We start from the raw sequence: 18,134 nt of genomic DNA on the forward strand, positions 1-18,134 counted from the left end.
ACTTAGACACACACCTTAGCACAGCGAGGGAGTGGTTTAACTAGCTTCTCTTGCGTGCAGTGAGGTAGTTGTTGTGGGCGCGTTAGCGACCTCACCCAACGCACTAAGTACGTTAGTTAAGTGTCGTCCTAAGTGTCGTCACGGGCGTGGTAATTCGACTCCTCGTGCGCACTTACTAAGTAGGAAGTTGTAACGGGGTACTGCCGACTTGTACTGCTTCATTACAAGTCCACTTCGCACAGCCTCAGTGCGAGTGGTGCCTCACGTCACGTCCCGTACACTAGTACGTGCCAAGGAAGTCTTCTCTTTAAAAAACTTGCCTTAAGAAGGTTAGTTAAAATCTGTATTAATATAATTAAGTTTTTCTTGTCTATCTACTTGATACTAACTTAATTATAAGCTTATACAAATATGTACTAAAAGTCTTATCTGTCTTTCTCTTTGCGCGCGTCCAGCGCTAACTGGACCGCGGAGAAAGTAGATAATGGTCTCTATCTACCAATGGAGAAGCCTTTAAAATATTACCATGTAAAGTAATATTTCTCTAAATATTATCTACCTTTTAGATAAGATATTAATTAACAACCATTAAGTGTTAATTTCATGTAACGATACACTCCGTTACATCACCCTCCCTCAAACGACAATCACTCTGACTGTCATTGGGTAGAGTGGTCACTATAAGACCACTTTATTAAAAACGATGTTAATTGGTCAGATTCATCATTTTTAATTCTATCGCATGGCTAACAAGCCCATGCGGTATGCGAATAGTGCGGCGCCTTCGGCTGCGGTTCATGCAGCCGCGGGCGACGCACTATTGTCTCTTGCGGCAGACGTTCTGTCTGCCGTAGAGTAATCTTCTCCCGCAACTCCAAATGTTGAAGGTGGACGTGGTGATACACCACGTGAATGCGACCCCTTTTTGGAGGTCGACTACGAATGCGAGTCGGACGAAATGGCCGACTCGGGGAGAAAAAAAACAGTCGCCTGGTCATCGTCAGGCGGCTGACTATGAGCCTTCGAATGAGGGGGCTCATTCGAGTAGACGTGCTGGTAGTATTCGCCACTGTCCGACGATGAGGATGATTCCTCAGCGCCAGTACCGTCTCCCGTGCCGTCGTTCGCACATATTTCTATGCGTGGTGATGACGATGGCGTAAGCCATCGTAAGAAAAGTTCTTGTGGTACTCCTGCTTCAGTGGGTACTACTCAGGGGAGTGAAGACAGTAAAATGTCTCATCTTCCTGAAAAGGAGCCGTGGCTTTTGCCCGAACAGCTGATTAATAGAATGTCTAGAAAGACTACTCCTCACGATAAATGTCCCTTATTTATTGCGACAAAGCTTCATGGCCTTGATCCCAGCGCGAAGAACTTTCGCGCTAAGGAAGATTTTTATATCGATGCTTTTTTTCAAGCATCGATGGTATAGCGGCAACAATAAGCGAGGTAAAGTCTCGCTCATGCAAGCCTGGAGCGCGTTCATTCGCAATGTCAAAGACATTGGACGCGAAGTCTGGCGATTCGCCCTAAGTTTGAGAAACGAACTCCAACCGGTGCAAGGTATAAGCAAGCAATTGCCCTTTGTGGAGTTCGCTATAAATAACAGTGTCCACGCCAGTACGGGTGAGACACCGCTTTACATTAACGGACTGCACCATCCTCGGACGCCAGTCTCGTTTCTGAGCAGCCCGAGTCTTAGTGGGCGAGGTCCCCTCACTATGCTCGGTGCGAAAGAGGGACAGTGTTTCGTCAATATGACCATGACCCATGAGGGTATCATCTCAAAGACAGAAACTTGCCCTCGTGACCCTGCCAGTTTAGCAGTGGTCGATAAAACTACGCCTTATGACCGATATCTCAGCGGTGTCATAGGCGCGTTTGATGCTAAAAGCGTGAGCGAGGCTTAACGCTTTGTGGATGAGCGATTAGCCATCACACGTAAAGTCCGTGACACAATGGCAAGCGGACATGACAAGCACAACGAGAAAAAGTACTATTAAGCACTGCTACCCTACCTAAAATTGCAATTTCTTACTGCCTGGAGGTACTACGAAGTTGTTGCCGCGTTTCATTGGGCCCTTACGGTGGTCGAAGAGGTTGGAGACCTAAATTATAGGCTCACCCTACCTCCGTCTATAAAGGCGCACCCCGTATTTTACGTGGGTTGTCTGAAACGGTATGTAGACCTAAATGAGAGCATTTATCCTCATCCGTCTAAGAAGACCGATGGTGACGCTGACAGTGAGTCAAGCGTCGTTCGGGTGAGGGGGGCGGTGAAGGCGAAAAGCTATCGGACCGATTCCTCCCACCACGAACAGGATTTGGAGAGCGAGGGACATCACGCGAGTAACGCGGATCCCTCAGCATCATCCTCTCAAAGAGGTCCAAGAGTCTTCAGGCATTTATAATCCTGACGAGCCTTCGCTCGGACATTAAAAAGATCCGAGGTCAGTCGCGAGACTTGACCCTCGAGATACACAATACGTCGTTCAGCAGCGCTTAACGCCTGTGACTGAACGGACGAATGTCAGACAGCCGCGAATACGTGGGCGACGTCGCCACTCCTATCGGGCGCCGCTTGCACTGAGTGATACGGGTGAGAATCAACGCTTCCTTATTAAAAGGTTGCTTGCCCACCGCTCCGTGGGGCAAAGGTATCAGATTTTCGTCCAATGAAAAGGTTACCCGAAGAATTTTGACTCTTAGGAACCGATCGCTACCCTATGTATAGATGTGCCCGGCTTGGTGGCTGCCTATGAAAAGGAGCACCAGCTGAGGCCTCTTCGCTAGACTCAAATGGACTAGCAGAAGTAGCGTTGTGAGAAGAAACAGGGGGTACAGTACCGCCCATTATCTCGTTCACACGCAAGCGAAGGAAATTAATTCGTTGCGACCGCTGCTTCAACGCATCAGAATGCGGCGCAAGAATTCCGCCTTGTATTGGTCGGGCGTTTCATTTGAACGCAACACGACCGGGACCGGGAAAATACGCCCAAGCGTTTTATGCGCATCTAGAAGAGCGCGCTCTAGGAGCGACGCTCTTGACCCGTTTAAACGAGGCCATTTAGATGGAGGAGGCATCTTTGGTATGCCACCCGTCACATAGCCACGTTCAAAACAAATGGCTTGTGACACCGACTGAGCACGTTCACGTGTCGTCGGCGGAGCTTTAGGCTCCAAATCCTCTTTGTCAGAACTATTATGGATTATGGTCTGAGCATAAGGCGTTGTGGTTTTACTCAACGGAGAAGCGGCTGCGCCTTTATGGGCAGCGCTCTCATTACCTGTCGCTGCGCTATCCAGCGTAGACACGAGACAGCATTCGTAAATGTTGCTGTCTCCATGTTGTGAGCCATGAGATAAGTTTGGATGGGCAATAATGCGCCATCATCCTTCCTCATGAGCTCGTTGTTCGCATCACTACTATGAGGTGACGGCAACGGTGTCGACTTCTTGTAGTCGACAATGAGCGACGGATCAACATCCTCACTGTTAAAGTGGGATGGATCCTTAAGCCTTTTAACGCGACAGCAGCAGTAGCTGTCGGCGTTTTGACTAAGGTATTATACGCTGCCGGCGTGTTAACGCGGCGCGTGCGCTTAATGCGAGGTTGAGTGGACGTCTTCCCAGACGACCCACCAACGTGGCCCCTTAAAAGATGCATCTTTGGCGCCATGTATGAACACACAGGTCGCTAGAGTGAATGATATAACTAGCAGCGCGTAAGGCAGCTCGCAGTTCCTCCTCCATCTTTGACGAATTTTATAATTTAAATTCGTTCTCAAAGATGGGGATGGTGTAACGGGCTAAGGTTGCCCTAATGTTACAAAGTCCGCAATAAGTACACTTGATGTACTTAAGGGGATTGTGGTCAATTACTTAAATAAAGTAATTGGACCCATTACTTGGGAGTGGATCACATTTGTGACCAACCCTTGTGTATGTGATGCACATAGGTGCATTCACATTAGGAGGGATAACGCCTAGCGTCATCCCTCCTTATGTGAATGCACCTATGTGCATCACATACAAAGGGTTGGTCACAAATGTGAACCACACCCAAGTGGTGGGTCCAATTACATTATTTAAGTAATTGACCATCCCCTTAAGTACATCAAGTTTACTTACCGGGGACTTTGTAACATTAGGGCAACCTTAGCCCGTTACACATGATGCTGAAAGGACTCGCTCTCTCTTAATTGTGTATACCCGCTTCATCGACCTTTTCATAAAGTAGCCGAGGATCGGCTGTAGATTAACTCTTATCTGTTATCACCCGACACCCGCATCTGTCGCTTCGATGAATTTAGATCAGATTTGCATGTATATTTAAGAAAAACATGATCTCCGAGGCTCGGACGGAGATTATACCTTATAATAATGCCTCAACATGTATACACAGTCCTTTATTTAAACATTGCTAGGGCGATGTATACATGTTGATTCTGAAGCTAGCTCCTTTTTTGAAGTTCCATTTAATTCCCATATAATCATTTTTTCTTTTCATATTATAATAAGGGATCCGCTAACCACCCCCCAGTTTTCGCTAACCAGCCTCGCTCCCAATTCAGAACCCCCCCAGTAATTAATGGATTACCCCTAGGCTATACTAACGAGCTTTGATTCGCTGGAGTGAATACCCTGAATTTGAATACATGACAAAACGATTGCAATGGAAAAGCTTGCACTTCATACCATTCCATATTACCATACCATACTCTTTCCATTTTATAACAGTACTACTACTAATAGTATAATATAACTGCTCCAAAGCGATGTTTCTATAACTGCTTCAAAGAAACGTTTCCTCGTTATTAAAATGTATCTCTCATACGTATTTTTGCAAGCTTCTGCCGTTTTCAGCTTCCATATGAATGTCTTTGCCATTTTGTCATATATATATGTACAACCAGTCAGAATTCGTTTGTTAGATTGCAGCCAATCACAGCTCGCGACTTTAGCTTTGGGGTTCTGCATTGGGGGGCTGGATAGCGAAAACTGGGGATTGGTTAGCGGATCCCTTTAATAGATATTATTAGATTTTTTAGTCTAATGTTGAATATGAACATTCCCTTATATTAATCTTCTTTATTATTTTCTCGTATAGAAATAATATATTTTATCCCTTTCAAATGATATTATTTTATGCAAAGGTACACCCCATTTCACTTATTGAAATTTGACGTATTCTGATTAGCTGAAAAATTTCCAGTTTGTTACAATTTAATTGGCCATTAGAACTTATATTAAGACTGGAGATCGGACGTCGTCGAAAGAATTGTTGATTAAAATTAATGCTTATCTGCAAAACCCTTTTCACAAACCTGGCTAAACAAACTTCCAAAACGAAAAAAGAACAAACAAAAGCCCCTTCAATTTCAAATTGTTCTAGGGCTTCTTCATTAATAGTATTCACAAAAAAGGAAACTTTGAATTCTAATCCCCATTTCATTCAGACATTAGCTAGTTAGTACTGAAGAATAGTAGGTGAATTTATATTATAGGAAGCAATTTAAAGTGTAATCAAAGTGGTATTGGCAGTGCATCACAAAATGTTCTTTGCTGCTCTGCAAAGTAATTTGGAAGGACATATGCAATATATGTTAAGCTGCTAAAATTTCATTATTTAATTTTCTTTGCAAGGGCACTGAACTACGTGCTACATCTAACTATCAGTGGTAATGAGCGGGAATATTGCGCAATCTACACCTTCTTGAACTATGTCCTGGCATATTGCGTATGCTCCAATTGGGATATCACAGGAGTTGTTGGTGCTGCGTAGAATGTTGCTGTTGTGAAGCGTTCTGCTGGTGTGTAGGGTTTTTAAAGCAGGGCGCTGCCGACTTGTACTACTTCAGTACATGTCCACTTTGCACTGCCTCAGTACTAGTGGTGCCTCACGTCACTTCATGTACACTAGTACGTGCAGAGGAAGACTCCTTTAAAAACACTTGCTTTAAAGAGGGTTAAAATGTACTGTATATAATATAATAAAGCTCTTATGTTTATTTATATTTAATACTAACTTAATTATAAACTAATACAACACATGTAGTAAAGTCTTATCTGTCTCTCTCTTTGCGCGCGTTCAGCGCTGACTGGACCGCGGAGAAAGTAGATATAATGGCCTATATCTACCAATGGATAAGCTTTCCGAAGATTACTACGTAAAGTAATATTTTCTAAATGTTATCTTTCTTTCAGATGATATATTAATTAACAACCTTTAAGTGTTAATTCCATGTAACGATACACTCCTTACGGTTTTGACATATCCAAAAGCTGAGGGATTCAGACGAGTGGAAAGTGCGGTTGCTGTTAATCCTACTGGTCTTCCTCGAGGTTGAATGGATGTAGGCTCCATTATTACAGAACTGTTTATTAGCCCCCGTATGGCATTATGGATAAATTGCTGTCGATGGGAAAGCTCCACTGTCACGGTGTGCCCGTTACATAAATACTATATTCTAATAGAAAAACAATTAATATTTCTTTTAAAGGAAATAAGTAAAGAAGTAAAAAAAATTATCTTCATTATTTCTTACTTGATAGTTCCAATACTACAAATTTGGTAATGTTGACGCAATAAGACATCATTTCTATTGATTGGTTAATCTAATTTTAAACCAACCCCGCCAATCGTCACAAGACACGATTGTGCCGTGCACAAGTAGGCGCCATACATAATTGGCTATTCTTTAATAAGGTCAGTAGTAGATAGAAGATCGTTACGTAGGAACTTAATATATTAATAAGTTTTTCTTTTTCTCTATTCTATAGCCTTACAATTTACCTTTAGTAGCTAAGTCTTCTTACGTACTTAAAAGCTCCCTCTGAACGTCGTGTACGTGAAGTAGTCGATGCACCCCATCTTCACTGTAACTGTTATCAATACTAGTAAAGGGTGCCCCGTTACATCCACGGCAATTTCGTGAAAGAGTTGCTGGCGCTGCAGGTTGAGATCTTGTAAAGGTTGCTGCGGTATTGGTGCCATACGATCTTGCTAAATCCAACACAGTCGGTCAAAATAATCCTTTGTTAGTGGTGTATTATTCTTGTTGAGTTCGATAAGCGGTGCTGACATATGATTCCCAACTATTTTCGGGTGATTTTCCGGCAGTTTCTGATGCTACTATTGCTGGGGTTATGGATGATATTGCCGCTTTGTTTCTATTGATGTTATTGCTGCTACTTTTGTTGCTATTGATAGCTGATCGATATTCTGACAGAGCACCTTTCAAGGCAGATGCTGAACTCTACCTCCAAACTTCACGCATATTGCGTTGTTGAATGTTGTGGTATCTTCGCAGGCCAATTGTGGTCATTTACTGTTCTTATTTTGCTGATTTCTGCTGCGCAGGCAATTTCTCTCTTAATTTGGACGGTCGCTAAGTCGACATTGCTCGTTCCAAGATATTTTAACATACTGTGCATCCCTTCGGCAGGATTGGCCAAAGTGCGGAACTCAATTAGCTTAAAAACAGATTAAGAAGTTATCAGGAAAGATAGGCAAAACACCAGAATTCAATATGCATGCATAAAATTATGCTTAAAGAAACGAACCTTTTCTTTATGGACTATCCAGGAATCTGTAGGTAGCATACTATGACACTTAAATAGTTTTATCGAAGAAGTGTCATTGCTGCAAAAAAATTATTCATAGTTTTGGGATTGGCTTCTTACCACAACCAAGCAAATAAGCGGTGAGAATTTTTGTAATGTGCACCTACAAAGTAGATATTTGCTCAATGGGAAGTGTAGCTCGCAATGCATTCATAAGAGCAAGCTCACGGTCAGTAACAAAAACGCTTTCTTAATGCAAAGTATAGATTGAGGTCATTTCTAAAGATATTATTGACAAGAGAACTGTAGCGGAGCTTCCTCGCTCCTAAAGTCAGAGGAAGACTTTCAGACTCACAGAGTCACTAGTTCTATTGGACTAATGGGTTTACAACTCAGAGAGTCGTACAAGCTATTAAACCTTCAGGAATCCTATATCCTAGGTCAAGGCAACTAGTGCCGAAGAGGATATACCTTAGAAAGGCTTCTATCTCTTACAGATCAATGCGCAAGCCTTAGGAAGGCACTTAACGCTTTAAGATCAAAGGGAGAACTGCACTTTATTTATTATTTAATCTAAACCTTACCCTAGCTAATTTAAAATAGATTTCGGCCGCCAGATTTATATCTGGCGGCGACCACATTTGTTACCCATAATAAATGGAATTTAAGTAACTAACTATTTTAATATTAGATAAAAGGGTATTTTACCCATTAAGTAAATGTACCACAACAACGGTTCTCCAACCGATGTGTGCCCCATTACATCCTCCCTCATCAGACTGTTGACACCGAGTGACAACATTCGCTTCATTTCCTCTTTGAGGTTGGAAATCAAACAGCTAAATGTTCGGTTGTGTTTTTCTTTCCTTTGTCTCATGACAATTAAGCGTGAGTCACAGACTCTTAGCACCTTCCTCGACGATAAGGGGATGCTGGACTTTGTAAGTCACTCTCCATCAGCCGTGATGTGTACAACATGGATGAGACTTGTATGTTTGGTTTTGCCTTTGTTTTAGATTTATTACCTTTGCTGACCCAATTTTCACAGGCCTTTTGACAGCATGATATCTGATAGGAGGATCGCTCTTGCAAAGGTTGAGGGGCACAAAAAGGACTGGGTAAATTGATTTTTATTTGTCTTTCCACTTGAATTAAGAGCTGGCACCTGCTATACAGACACGCATCACCCTAGCTTTCACAACGAAAGCAGATAGGTCTGAAAAGGATGCTGGAGCAACTTTAGTCAAGAGATTTGCAAATTCTCTTTAGGTTGCTGGATCAGTAGGGCGTTGCACCCCTACTGATCGCGGCCGTTTTTTTGCGGTTCGTCTAGCTGTTGCGATTTCGCAACAACGTCGGACCCGCGACCGTTGCTCTTTTTAACATTTGGTCCAAAATTACGTTCAGTACCGCTCGGTACTGTCCGTGGAGCTTTACACTCATGAGCGTGGTGTCCTAAGTTTTGACAGCGATTGCATTTCTGCAATTGCTTGTTGTTCGAAAAGCAAGGTTTCTCGCTTTCGACATTAGAGAGGTCCATAGATTCAGGACCTCCCAGTTCGTGTCGTCTTGGTGGTGATATGATGACGAACTCACTTGAGCCTGTCTCAAGATAAAGCCCTCCTATTCCGCAACGGATATTGCTTCTTCAAGCGTATCCGGTTCCAAGCGGTACAGGTGGGTCTTTGCGGGACCATCCGTAAGACCTTGCATGAACACCGTAATCAACGTGTGTTCATGAACTGGGTTGTTTGTGATAAAACTCGGTAAGAGTCGTATGTGCTGGGCATAAGCGTGAACATCACGCTTGACTTGCTTGAGTTCAAAAGCTCTTTTCAAGCTCTGAACTCAGCCCTAGGCGGTTCAAACGTCTGTTTGAGCCGGGCTTCAATAGCCCCTAGCGACCCAAAGACATATGGGTCGCGCAACTTAAGGCCTAGTGCCCAAGTTTTGGCACGTCCTGCCAAGTTTGACTGAGCAAATGCGACTTGCATTTGCTTGTTCGACGATGTGACGAGCCCTTATGGCATCGTCCAGCTCGACAAACCTTTTAAGAGGGGTCTTATTCGACTCTCCTATACTTTAAGATGTCAATCTTTAAGGTTACGGGACGACGCGTGTGCGTCATCCCAGGTACAGGGGCCAAATCTGTTGTAACCTCAACAGTTCTGCCTGTTGAGAGCCTGCTGATTAAGCAAGGCTACCTTCTCCTTCGCCTCGTCAAGCTCATGTTGTATGAACTTGGCGATGACTGAATGGAGGGCATCTCTGTGCAAACCGGAGAGCATGGCCAAGATGGTATCGTTCCCTACGGTCGAACTTATTCGTTAGACCGCACTTCTTTCTATGTCAGTTGTAAAGGAGTAGCTATCACGCGAAACGTGATGCGTATCTCCATTATCATCTAACATGTTCATGTTAAATGATGGAACTGTTGTCCTTGGACGGACTACTAAGTGCTACCAGGTGTAACGGGGCACTACTGACTTGTACTGTTTCAGTACAAGTCCACTTCGCACTGCCTCAGTCCGACTGGTACTTTACCTACACTAGTACGTGCAGAGGGAGACTCTCTTTAAAACACTTGCTTAAAAGAGGGTTAAAAGTATACTGTATTTATTATAATTAAGTTCTTCTGCTCTATCTGCTTGATACTAACTTAGTTATAAACTAATACAAAACATGTAATAAAAGTCTTATCCGTCTTTTCTTTGCGCGCGTCCAGCGCTGACTGGACCGCGGAGAAAGTAGATATAATGGTCTATATCTATTAATGGATAATCTTTTAGAATATTACCATGTAAAGTAATATTTTCCAAATGTTATCTACCTTTACATAATATATTAATTAACAACCTTTAAGTGTTAATTCCATCTAACGATACACCCCGTTACACTAGTACTGTTGTCAGTACTAGCAAAAGGTGCCCCGTTACACTACCTATTCCAAGATAATCATCAAAATGTCACTTTTGGCTAGCTTTTTACGACATTTAAGTTTTTGTTGCTCACACAGCTAATAAACAAAAACAATTTTCTGAAAAAAAAGATAAGAAAATGACATGGTTACGTCAATATTGATTTGCATCCATAGGGGCGCCAAACTCCTGTGTCCAGTACGTGTTGAACTCCTTACAAGTACTGCTTAAGGACAAGGCGAAGCCAACATTGACTACATCGTCTTTCAGTATGTTCATCCTGTGGCCTTCAGAATTCCACCAAGACGTCATGACAGACGCTACGTCAGGTTGGCCTGCTGCGACATTCTCAGCAACAACTGACCATTCATATCCTTGAGCTGATATTCGATCGGAAGATTTTGAGCCATCCGAACCGTCGTGCGACATTTTACACTGTGAAGCCTGGTCTTGTGAATGAACGTAGGCAGCAGACATGAGGCGAGAGTCAATGGTCAATGAGGCACGTCCATTTTGACTGCGATATGCATTAATTGAGGCCAGCATTTCCGACGTCTCGACCTCTGTAAGGCCGTAAGTTGAAGACATGAGTCCAGACTTTTGCGGCGGAGGCGAAAACGGACTTGGCACAGGAGCCAAAGCCACCGGAGCCTGATCCACCCAAGCCACCGGAGCTGGAGCTACCGGAGCAGGAGCTGTGACAGTTGGCAGCTGAAAGGTCAGATCTGTTTGAGGTGACTTATTGACGCTCCCAAAACTGGAGTACGATGACCAGGAGGAGGAAAAGTTAGGACCTGTCTTTACATAGCCACTCTTATAGTTTTGTTTGTCACTCAATAGCTCGAAATTTTCCTTCTTTTCTTGGTTGACATTTTGGTCGATAAATTGCATCAAATGTTTCGCTGTCGAGTCAAAGTTTGAGTCTGAGAATCGGCCGATAATATAACCGCAATTTGCGCCCCACGATTGTGAGGTAGAGGCTGTTTGACCATTCTTAAGCCAGCAAGTGCCACCATTGGCTTGCGTCCAGGTCCAGTGAGTGCAATCTGCAGTGTCGGTACAATAATCTCCGCAAACGTCCGGAATTCCGGAGATCGACTTAATGTCATTGCCGTAGAGATCGCAGTTGTTTTGCCACATTACGCGGCCTTGACTACCGACATGAAATGGTGAGGAAGCTACTAATACTGCGACGACACCAGTCGACAGCACAACTATAAAGGCATGATACATGACTGCGGGATGTCAATCGGAATGCTGGTGCTGACGAATAGGAAAATGAGTATATGCTGCCAAATATGTCGACATATTCTGACTCTACGCCGATCGCCATTATATAATCTTCCCCTCTCGCCACATGTTCTGGCCTTTTTTGTGCTGCAGAGACGTCGCGTCACCGCATGCCTGCCATTAGTATGCTAACAAGAAACTGGCTTTTACCAAAAATTTGCATAGATTTTGGTGGTGACATGTCGCGCCAAACAATTGAGCATTTAAAATCTTCGCGAGTATGGCAATCGTATGTCAATTCACGCGGGTACTAGTGTTTCTTATACTAAACTATGTGCTTGCATCCACGGGATTCATAGTGGTCGTTTTTGGTGTCGCGTTTTCACTTGGGTCGCTTGCACTCTGCTGTGTGGGCGTTGTGGTGTTCCAAGGGTTATTGTATCTGGCGCCAATGCTTGCTCAGCTCGACGTGATGCTACACAATTTTGTAGAGCCCGTTAAGAATCAGCTGTACGGTCACATTCCGCAGTACGTTGAAAGCGGTTCGAATGCTCGGCCTTCAATCGCTGTGCTCCTATACTTCAGTACAGCAAAGCTTGGTGTTGGCGTGTTAAGCGCCATAATTGTTATCATTCCGTTTTCAATGCCAATTCATGCGCTTGCGTCTCCAGTCTTTCGAGCCGAGTATTTCAGCAGAGGCTGGCTCGATTTTTGGGCTTTTTTGGTAGTGGCCACCGCTTTGATGACAGGCGCGATCGTCGCAATGCCCCATTTGGCACGACTCTCGTGCGTGACTACGCGTTTATTGTGTCGCGAAATCTTTCCATCAATGTATACGCGTGAATACTTGTCGTCCGAACCTCTGGACACTTACTACGGCTTTTTCGACGACCGCACTGGTACTACAAAGCCTGACAATCTGTAATCTTTCGCCGTTCTGCAAAATTTTCTAGCAATTAAGAACTTTGTGACGCGGCGTGTGATTGCAGCTTAATTTTTAATTACGCTTAACTAAATTATATGATATCACTTTTTGCCGCAACAAGATGAACGTCAATTGAGAAGAATACCTACATCTGGAATCGCCGATTCAGGTGATAACAATGTCTCTTCACGCAATTCAATTAGTACACCGTTAATTAAGCGATAGCTTCATAATTTGTGCAGGGTTTGAAGCGTGGTGGCTCCTTTCAAGGAGACCTGCTGGGCATTTTTAAAGAGGGGTTGAGGTGGGCGTAAAATACCCGTCTCATCTACTTTCATTGTCATTGCATCATCCTTCGCTTTGTTATGGATAGTAGCAGATGCAATGCATCGTCAATCTAAGCTGCATTTACAACAGACGAAGTTCGCCTTTACTGTCAAATACAAGTTGACCCCCTTCCAGACGTTCAGGAAGAGAGAAGTACGCGCCAAAGGTAAAGACCATTCCTTATTGTAAAAATAAATTTCTACATTTTGCATTTGCCATTTCTAAATTTGCGGCTGCACACAACGTAAGGTAGCCACTAACTTCAATCCGTCCAAATTGCCGTCTTCAGAATTAAAATTAAGGCGCATCGAGTGTCATTATCAATTGGATTGCACTAGGCCCCCTAGATTCAAGGATGACGCTTTGATCTAAAGAATACACATTTCGCATCAAAGATTGTTTTGAGTGCAGAAAATTTGTTTACGCGCCAGCAGTCCCAAGCGATCGCGTGAAGTCGAGATATTCTATGGTCTTCATCGTGATCCCAGTTGTGCGTTACCCGACAAAATTTGTGCAAAAGGCCAAAGCGTTTACGAAGTCTCAATTTAGAACGACGATGATTGAGGCGGAAATGGAACAAACAAGGCGCTCCTGCAGTCTTACGCGGCTTTTAAAAATGTATGGATTGTAAGAGTTGGCCGGCATAGATATTATTGGTTGGAAGGCGGTCATTCTTGTATGAGCCAAACATATTTCTGACGAGACATTTGTCATCAACAAAAGCTTAAACTAAATGTATCGAGGAAACACTTTAACGCAAAATTTGTCGCAGCGAAATCTGGGCGCATTAACTTTCTTGACTCGCCAGCTGAAGGGACGTCAAAGAAAAAAGCTTTTCTACCTAAGGAAGAATCACAATTAAGCAAGGGTAGTGTCCTATGCTAATAAAGGAACATCTTTGCTTCCTTGCTTGTCAAAGTAACGTGTATTTCGCCGCACTTATTTAAGCAATTCTACTGCATTAAGGATGGCTTGAAGGAGCTGCGAAGCAATTTCCTTTACCAAAATCATGCTGTTCTCATCTTGTGCCAATGCGTACACAATAGGCTGGAGATTGTACTGAATAAGAAACTGAGTCGGTGAAGTATGTGATTCAAAGAGGCTTTTAAGCATCTTAAGCAAACTCTTGCGCACAATTGCCTTTGGAATAAGTTGCAACCGCTTAACAATCTCGGTCACAAACAAACCGCTGTGTCCGAGAGCTTGGTTAAGCCGCACAGAGCGACTCAACATCTCCAATAGCGGCTCCAGCAAGTTTTCAAGTTCAGTGTCAAGAGCGCTAGAAAAGCAGATAACGAGCTTCATCAAATTGTCCGGGATAAGCAGTACGTTTTCCATTTTCACCGTGTCATGAATGAGCCAGACACTGATGGACTTAATCGCATCAATCTGCCAATACTTATCTTCCAATAATGCTAAAAAGAGCGTCACGCTATCAGAGATCCACAGATGAGCTCGTGCTGTAGGCGACGCGTGAGCCAAGTCACACAGAATTGGAAGTGCAAATTGCTTAAGGGGGCTAGAATTTCGAACGACCTTAATAAGAGACGGAATGACCCCAGCTTGCGCTGCATGAGTTTGCCGATTTCGATTAATTCGGCACAGATAAAACATAGACTGTAGCACAATATTTTCAACTTCTTTCCGCTTCACATCTGAGGTATAAGAATTTTTCGCCTCTTGCTCGCTCAGCAGACGAACAAGAGTTGAGATTGCTCCAGCACGATCCAATTTTTCTAGTGTCAACGGCTCCATGCTTAAGTTTCGAATGCACTTGAGTATCTTTATCATGGCTGAAACATATTCATCTGAGTGGCATAATCGTGGCGATGTTTGTCTGCTGCTCAACGCATCCTCTCTTTCGTAGATATGAGGCACAGTAGGGTGAATCGCTTTCAGTAGTCCTTTAATAACAGCATCAGCACACATATGCTCTTTGACCACAGTATCCCCTCGCGAAAAAAGAACGAAAATATCACACGTCGTGTGCAACTCCTTCATTGTCCATGATTTCACCGCTTTATGCGCTTTTGGGTCTGTTTTCACGTGCTTCACACTGTCTTCATTGATACTTTTCTCGCTTGCCAATAGCGAGCTAACGATTACGGAAAAAACAAGAACAAACTTTTTCAATAGTCCCGCTTTAACAAATAGGCGGCAGATATCGTTCTTCGGGATGGTTTGGATGCTAAACACGCTGAATATTCCATCTAATGCAATGTGAACGAGATCCACATCGTGGCCAGGAAGAGGAGGCTTTTCTTTAAGCGACAAAAAGTCCACCAACACTGGCAATCCACCACATGCAATAAACATTTGTAATGTTAAGGAGCTTGTCTTGCAACACTGTCGGACAAACTTGGCTGCCTCCATCCGCACAGCAGTCGAAAAGTAGCTATTTTTTGGGCTACACCCTTTCTCCCTTTGATCCAGCGTGTAGCATGAATTCTGCTGCTTCGTGAGCTTAATGATCACTGGCACAAGACCAACAAGCGCCAAATTTTCTTGGAATCTTTTGTTACCCTCAACAATCTGTTAACACAGATTCGCCATAGTACGGTCAGATTCCGTTCAGATACTTAAAAAATCGATACTTACGATATTTATCACTCTAAGTACTGCGTGGAGCACATCCATCTTTTTGATTTCCAAAGCCTCCATAATGTTGGGTACCACACCGCCTTGTGACATTAAATCTCGCCTTAGCGTCACATTCTGGTCAAATAATTCTTCCTACGCAACGATTACAAGTACAACATGCCCAATGAAACCGCATAACTCAAACAATACAATTAGTGACATGACAGCGCACCAAGTTATTGCAGGCATCCAGAATAACTTGGTCGTCCCTGCTCGGGCCCAAAAGCGACAGTAACTCGACCACTCGAGTAGTTGCCTTTTGATTCGTGTCGCGTGCAGTCGAATAATCGAAATCAAGTTCGTCGTCTAAAAACTGATCGAGCCTGGTACCACCGGAGGAAGACCCTGCATGGCTACCAAGACCGCCACCACCGCGAAACATCAAACCTTCGTCTTGGTCTTCCGCAGACTCGAGGCCGTTGTCGTTGTCTTCCTTATATTTGCGATATAACCTCTTAACTGCAGAAAGTGGTTGCATCTCTGAAGCCTGTCGCTGCTTTGCAGCCGCTAGTACGAGTTGATTTTCGTCAATATCGTCATACAAAAGGTCTTCGTCCGGATCTTCAGCAAATCGCTGGAGCTGCGCAAGGCGGCTCTGAGCAGGAATTATTGACGACTGATCCCACAACGTGAAATCTTCTTTTTTGGTCGATTTTGAGCTCGTATCGTCGTTACCTAGAGCCTCATCATTCCAAACATTATCATCAAAAAGTGCAGTAGCATCTTCCTTAGAAAGCTGGAAATTTTGCAAGCTCAAAGACGGTCCGACTGGAGCCCTGTCACTTATTCGGCTTTCTTGCTCTTCTAACAAGCACATCGAGAGTTTTGAATTCATATGAAACACATCGTCCCAATTTTCTATGTCTTCGTCAAGCTGCTTGGTTGCCGTGCCCAAAATGCGCGAGACTTTGCCAGCATTTGCTATCGGTGCAACGTCTGTGGTAGACGAGCTAGTCTCGTAAAGTCTAATCGTGTTCAGGACAGCATCGCGATCATTAGAAGACGTGACACTTTCTGCCACAAGTTGTGTGCTTTCTTCGACCTTAATTTTTGGAATTTGTGCAATCCACGGATGAACAAGAAGTTCCTCTGCCGAAGCTCGTAGTCGAGGTTCTTTCATAAAGCACTTCATAATGAAATCATGTAGAGCCTATGAAAAAAAGAGATATCAGATATCAGCAAGGCAAACGCCCAATTTCAGCAAAGCTTTATACCGAAGACATGCGCTGCGGAAGCGGTGGGTGATCTTCTTGAACAATACGAAAGAGTGCTGCCATGGGCGCCAAGTCAAAGTACGGCGGCTTCGTCGTCAGGAGCTCAATAATTGTACAGCCCACACTCCAAATATCCGACGCAGATGACCAGCCGGCCATCTCAATAACTTCTGGTGCCACTGCAGATACAAATAAGACGTAAGTAAGAGCCCACTGTGTCAATTAACAGCACGTACTCCAATATGGAGATCCAACTACAGAATTTGCCTTTTTCGTGTCGCTCAGCTTAATAGCTACACCAAAGTCCGCCAACTTTACAAGTCCGTCCTTTGTCGTAAGAATGTTTGCTCCCTTGACATCACGATGAAGCACACCTTGCTCGTGCAGGTAAGCCAATCCTCTTAGTACTTGAGAAATATACATAGCCACGAGCGTTTCCGACAGAGACCCAAATTTTTTCATAAACTGAGCCAACGAGCCATTTTCCATGTACTCGAGTACAATGTAGAGATATCCTTGAGTCTTGATCGTATCGTGATACTTGACAATGTTCTTGTGTTTTAATTTACGAAGCAAACTGATCTCCGTCTGTACGACAATAGCAGTGTATTCAGCATTAGACTTTTACATTCTACACTTAACATACCCTATACCTCAATAGACAGCAATTCGTCCTTGTCAATGTCCCGTAATGACACCTGTTTTATAGCCACAGAGCGCCCATTGCGCAGATCTAATGCCCCATACACGATACCATAGCCTCCGCGTCCTATTTCGGCTCCCAATTGCTATATTGGCAATTACAAATGCAGTAAGATAAAGCGGCATTTATAAGTTTGATAACTGTCGACGCACGTAGAAGGTGCCCACAAGCCGCACTTGCTCCTGCTCTATCCTCTTAACACTCCGAGAAGACAAAAGGCTGCCATGCGAGCTGCTCAAGCGTGTTATTGCTTGGTTACTGCGTGGTGAGGGCTTAGGGCATTGTACGCTGCTGTTAAAGCCGGAAAGGCCACTCATGCGCTCGTGGGAACCGCTGGAGCTGTTCATGGAAATCGCATCGTCAGAAACGGTCCTCTACGTATAATAATATCCTTCTGAAGAGGTACGACATGGTAGGTTAATTTAAAATCTGAATGTGCCTCTTAAATTAATATTATTTATATTCCGATACACTAAGTACTATTACTTATAAGAAAAATAAAAAAGTAATAAGTTGTAGAAGTGTCCCGTTACAAGTTATCATTTGATTATTTTTACTTACTATTTCCAATTTAATTCAGTTTGGTAATATTGAAGCAACATGACAACAAT

General features: G+C 43.6%; 3 protein-coding genes across 3 annotated transcripts; 1 reads left to right on the plus strand and 2 right to left on the minus strand.

Moving 5' to 3' along the window:
- Nucleotides 1-10,637: 10,637 nt before the first annotated feature.
- Nucleotides 10,638-11,717, minus strand: CCR75_008962 (uncharacterized protein; the record flags this gene model as incomplete). Its single annotated transcript, XM_067967009.1, has 1 exon — nucleotides 10,638-11,717. One exon carries the CDS (start codon nucleotides 11,715-11,717, stop codon nucleotides 10,638-10,640), a length of 1,080 nt encoding a protein of 359 aa, XP_067817668.1.
- A 228-nt stretch (nucleotides 11,718-11,945) lies between these two features.
- CCR75_008960 (uncharacterized protein) lies at nucleotides 11,946-17,870 on the minus strand (the record flags this gene model as incomplete). The annotated part of the gene is made up of 7 exons (XM_067967007.1): nucleotides 11,946-15,498; nucleotides 15,586-15,699; nucleotides 15,779-16,756; nucleotides 16,821-16,999; nucleotides 17,057-17,441; nucleotides 17,474-17,608; nucleotides 17,676-17,870. The coding sequence occupies 7 exons, from the start codon at nucleotides 17,868-17,870 to the stop codon at nucleotides 13,906-13,908; spliced, it is 3,579 nt and encodes a 1,192-aa protein (XP_067817666.1). The 3' UTR covers nucleotides 11,946-13,905.
- On the plus strand, nucleotides 11,995-12,639 carry CCR75_008961 (uncharacterized protein; the record flags this gene model as incomplete). The annotated part of the gene is made up of 1 exon (XM_067967008.1): nucleotides 11,995-12,639. The coding sequence occupies one exon, from the start codon at nucleotides 11,995-11,997 to the stop codon at nucleotides 12,637-12,639; it is 645 nt and encodes a 214-aa protein (XP_067817667.1).
- Nucleotides 17,871-18,134: the final 264 nt, after the last annotated feature.

The sequence above is a fragment of the Bremia lactucae genome, linkage group LG11, assembly GCF_004359215.1.
Source record: "Bremia lactucae strain SF5 linkage group LG11, whole genome shotgun sequence".
NCBI classification, from domain to species: domain Eukaryota; phylum Oomycota; class Peronosporomycetes; order Peronosporales; family Peronosporaceae; genus Bremia; species Bremia lactucae.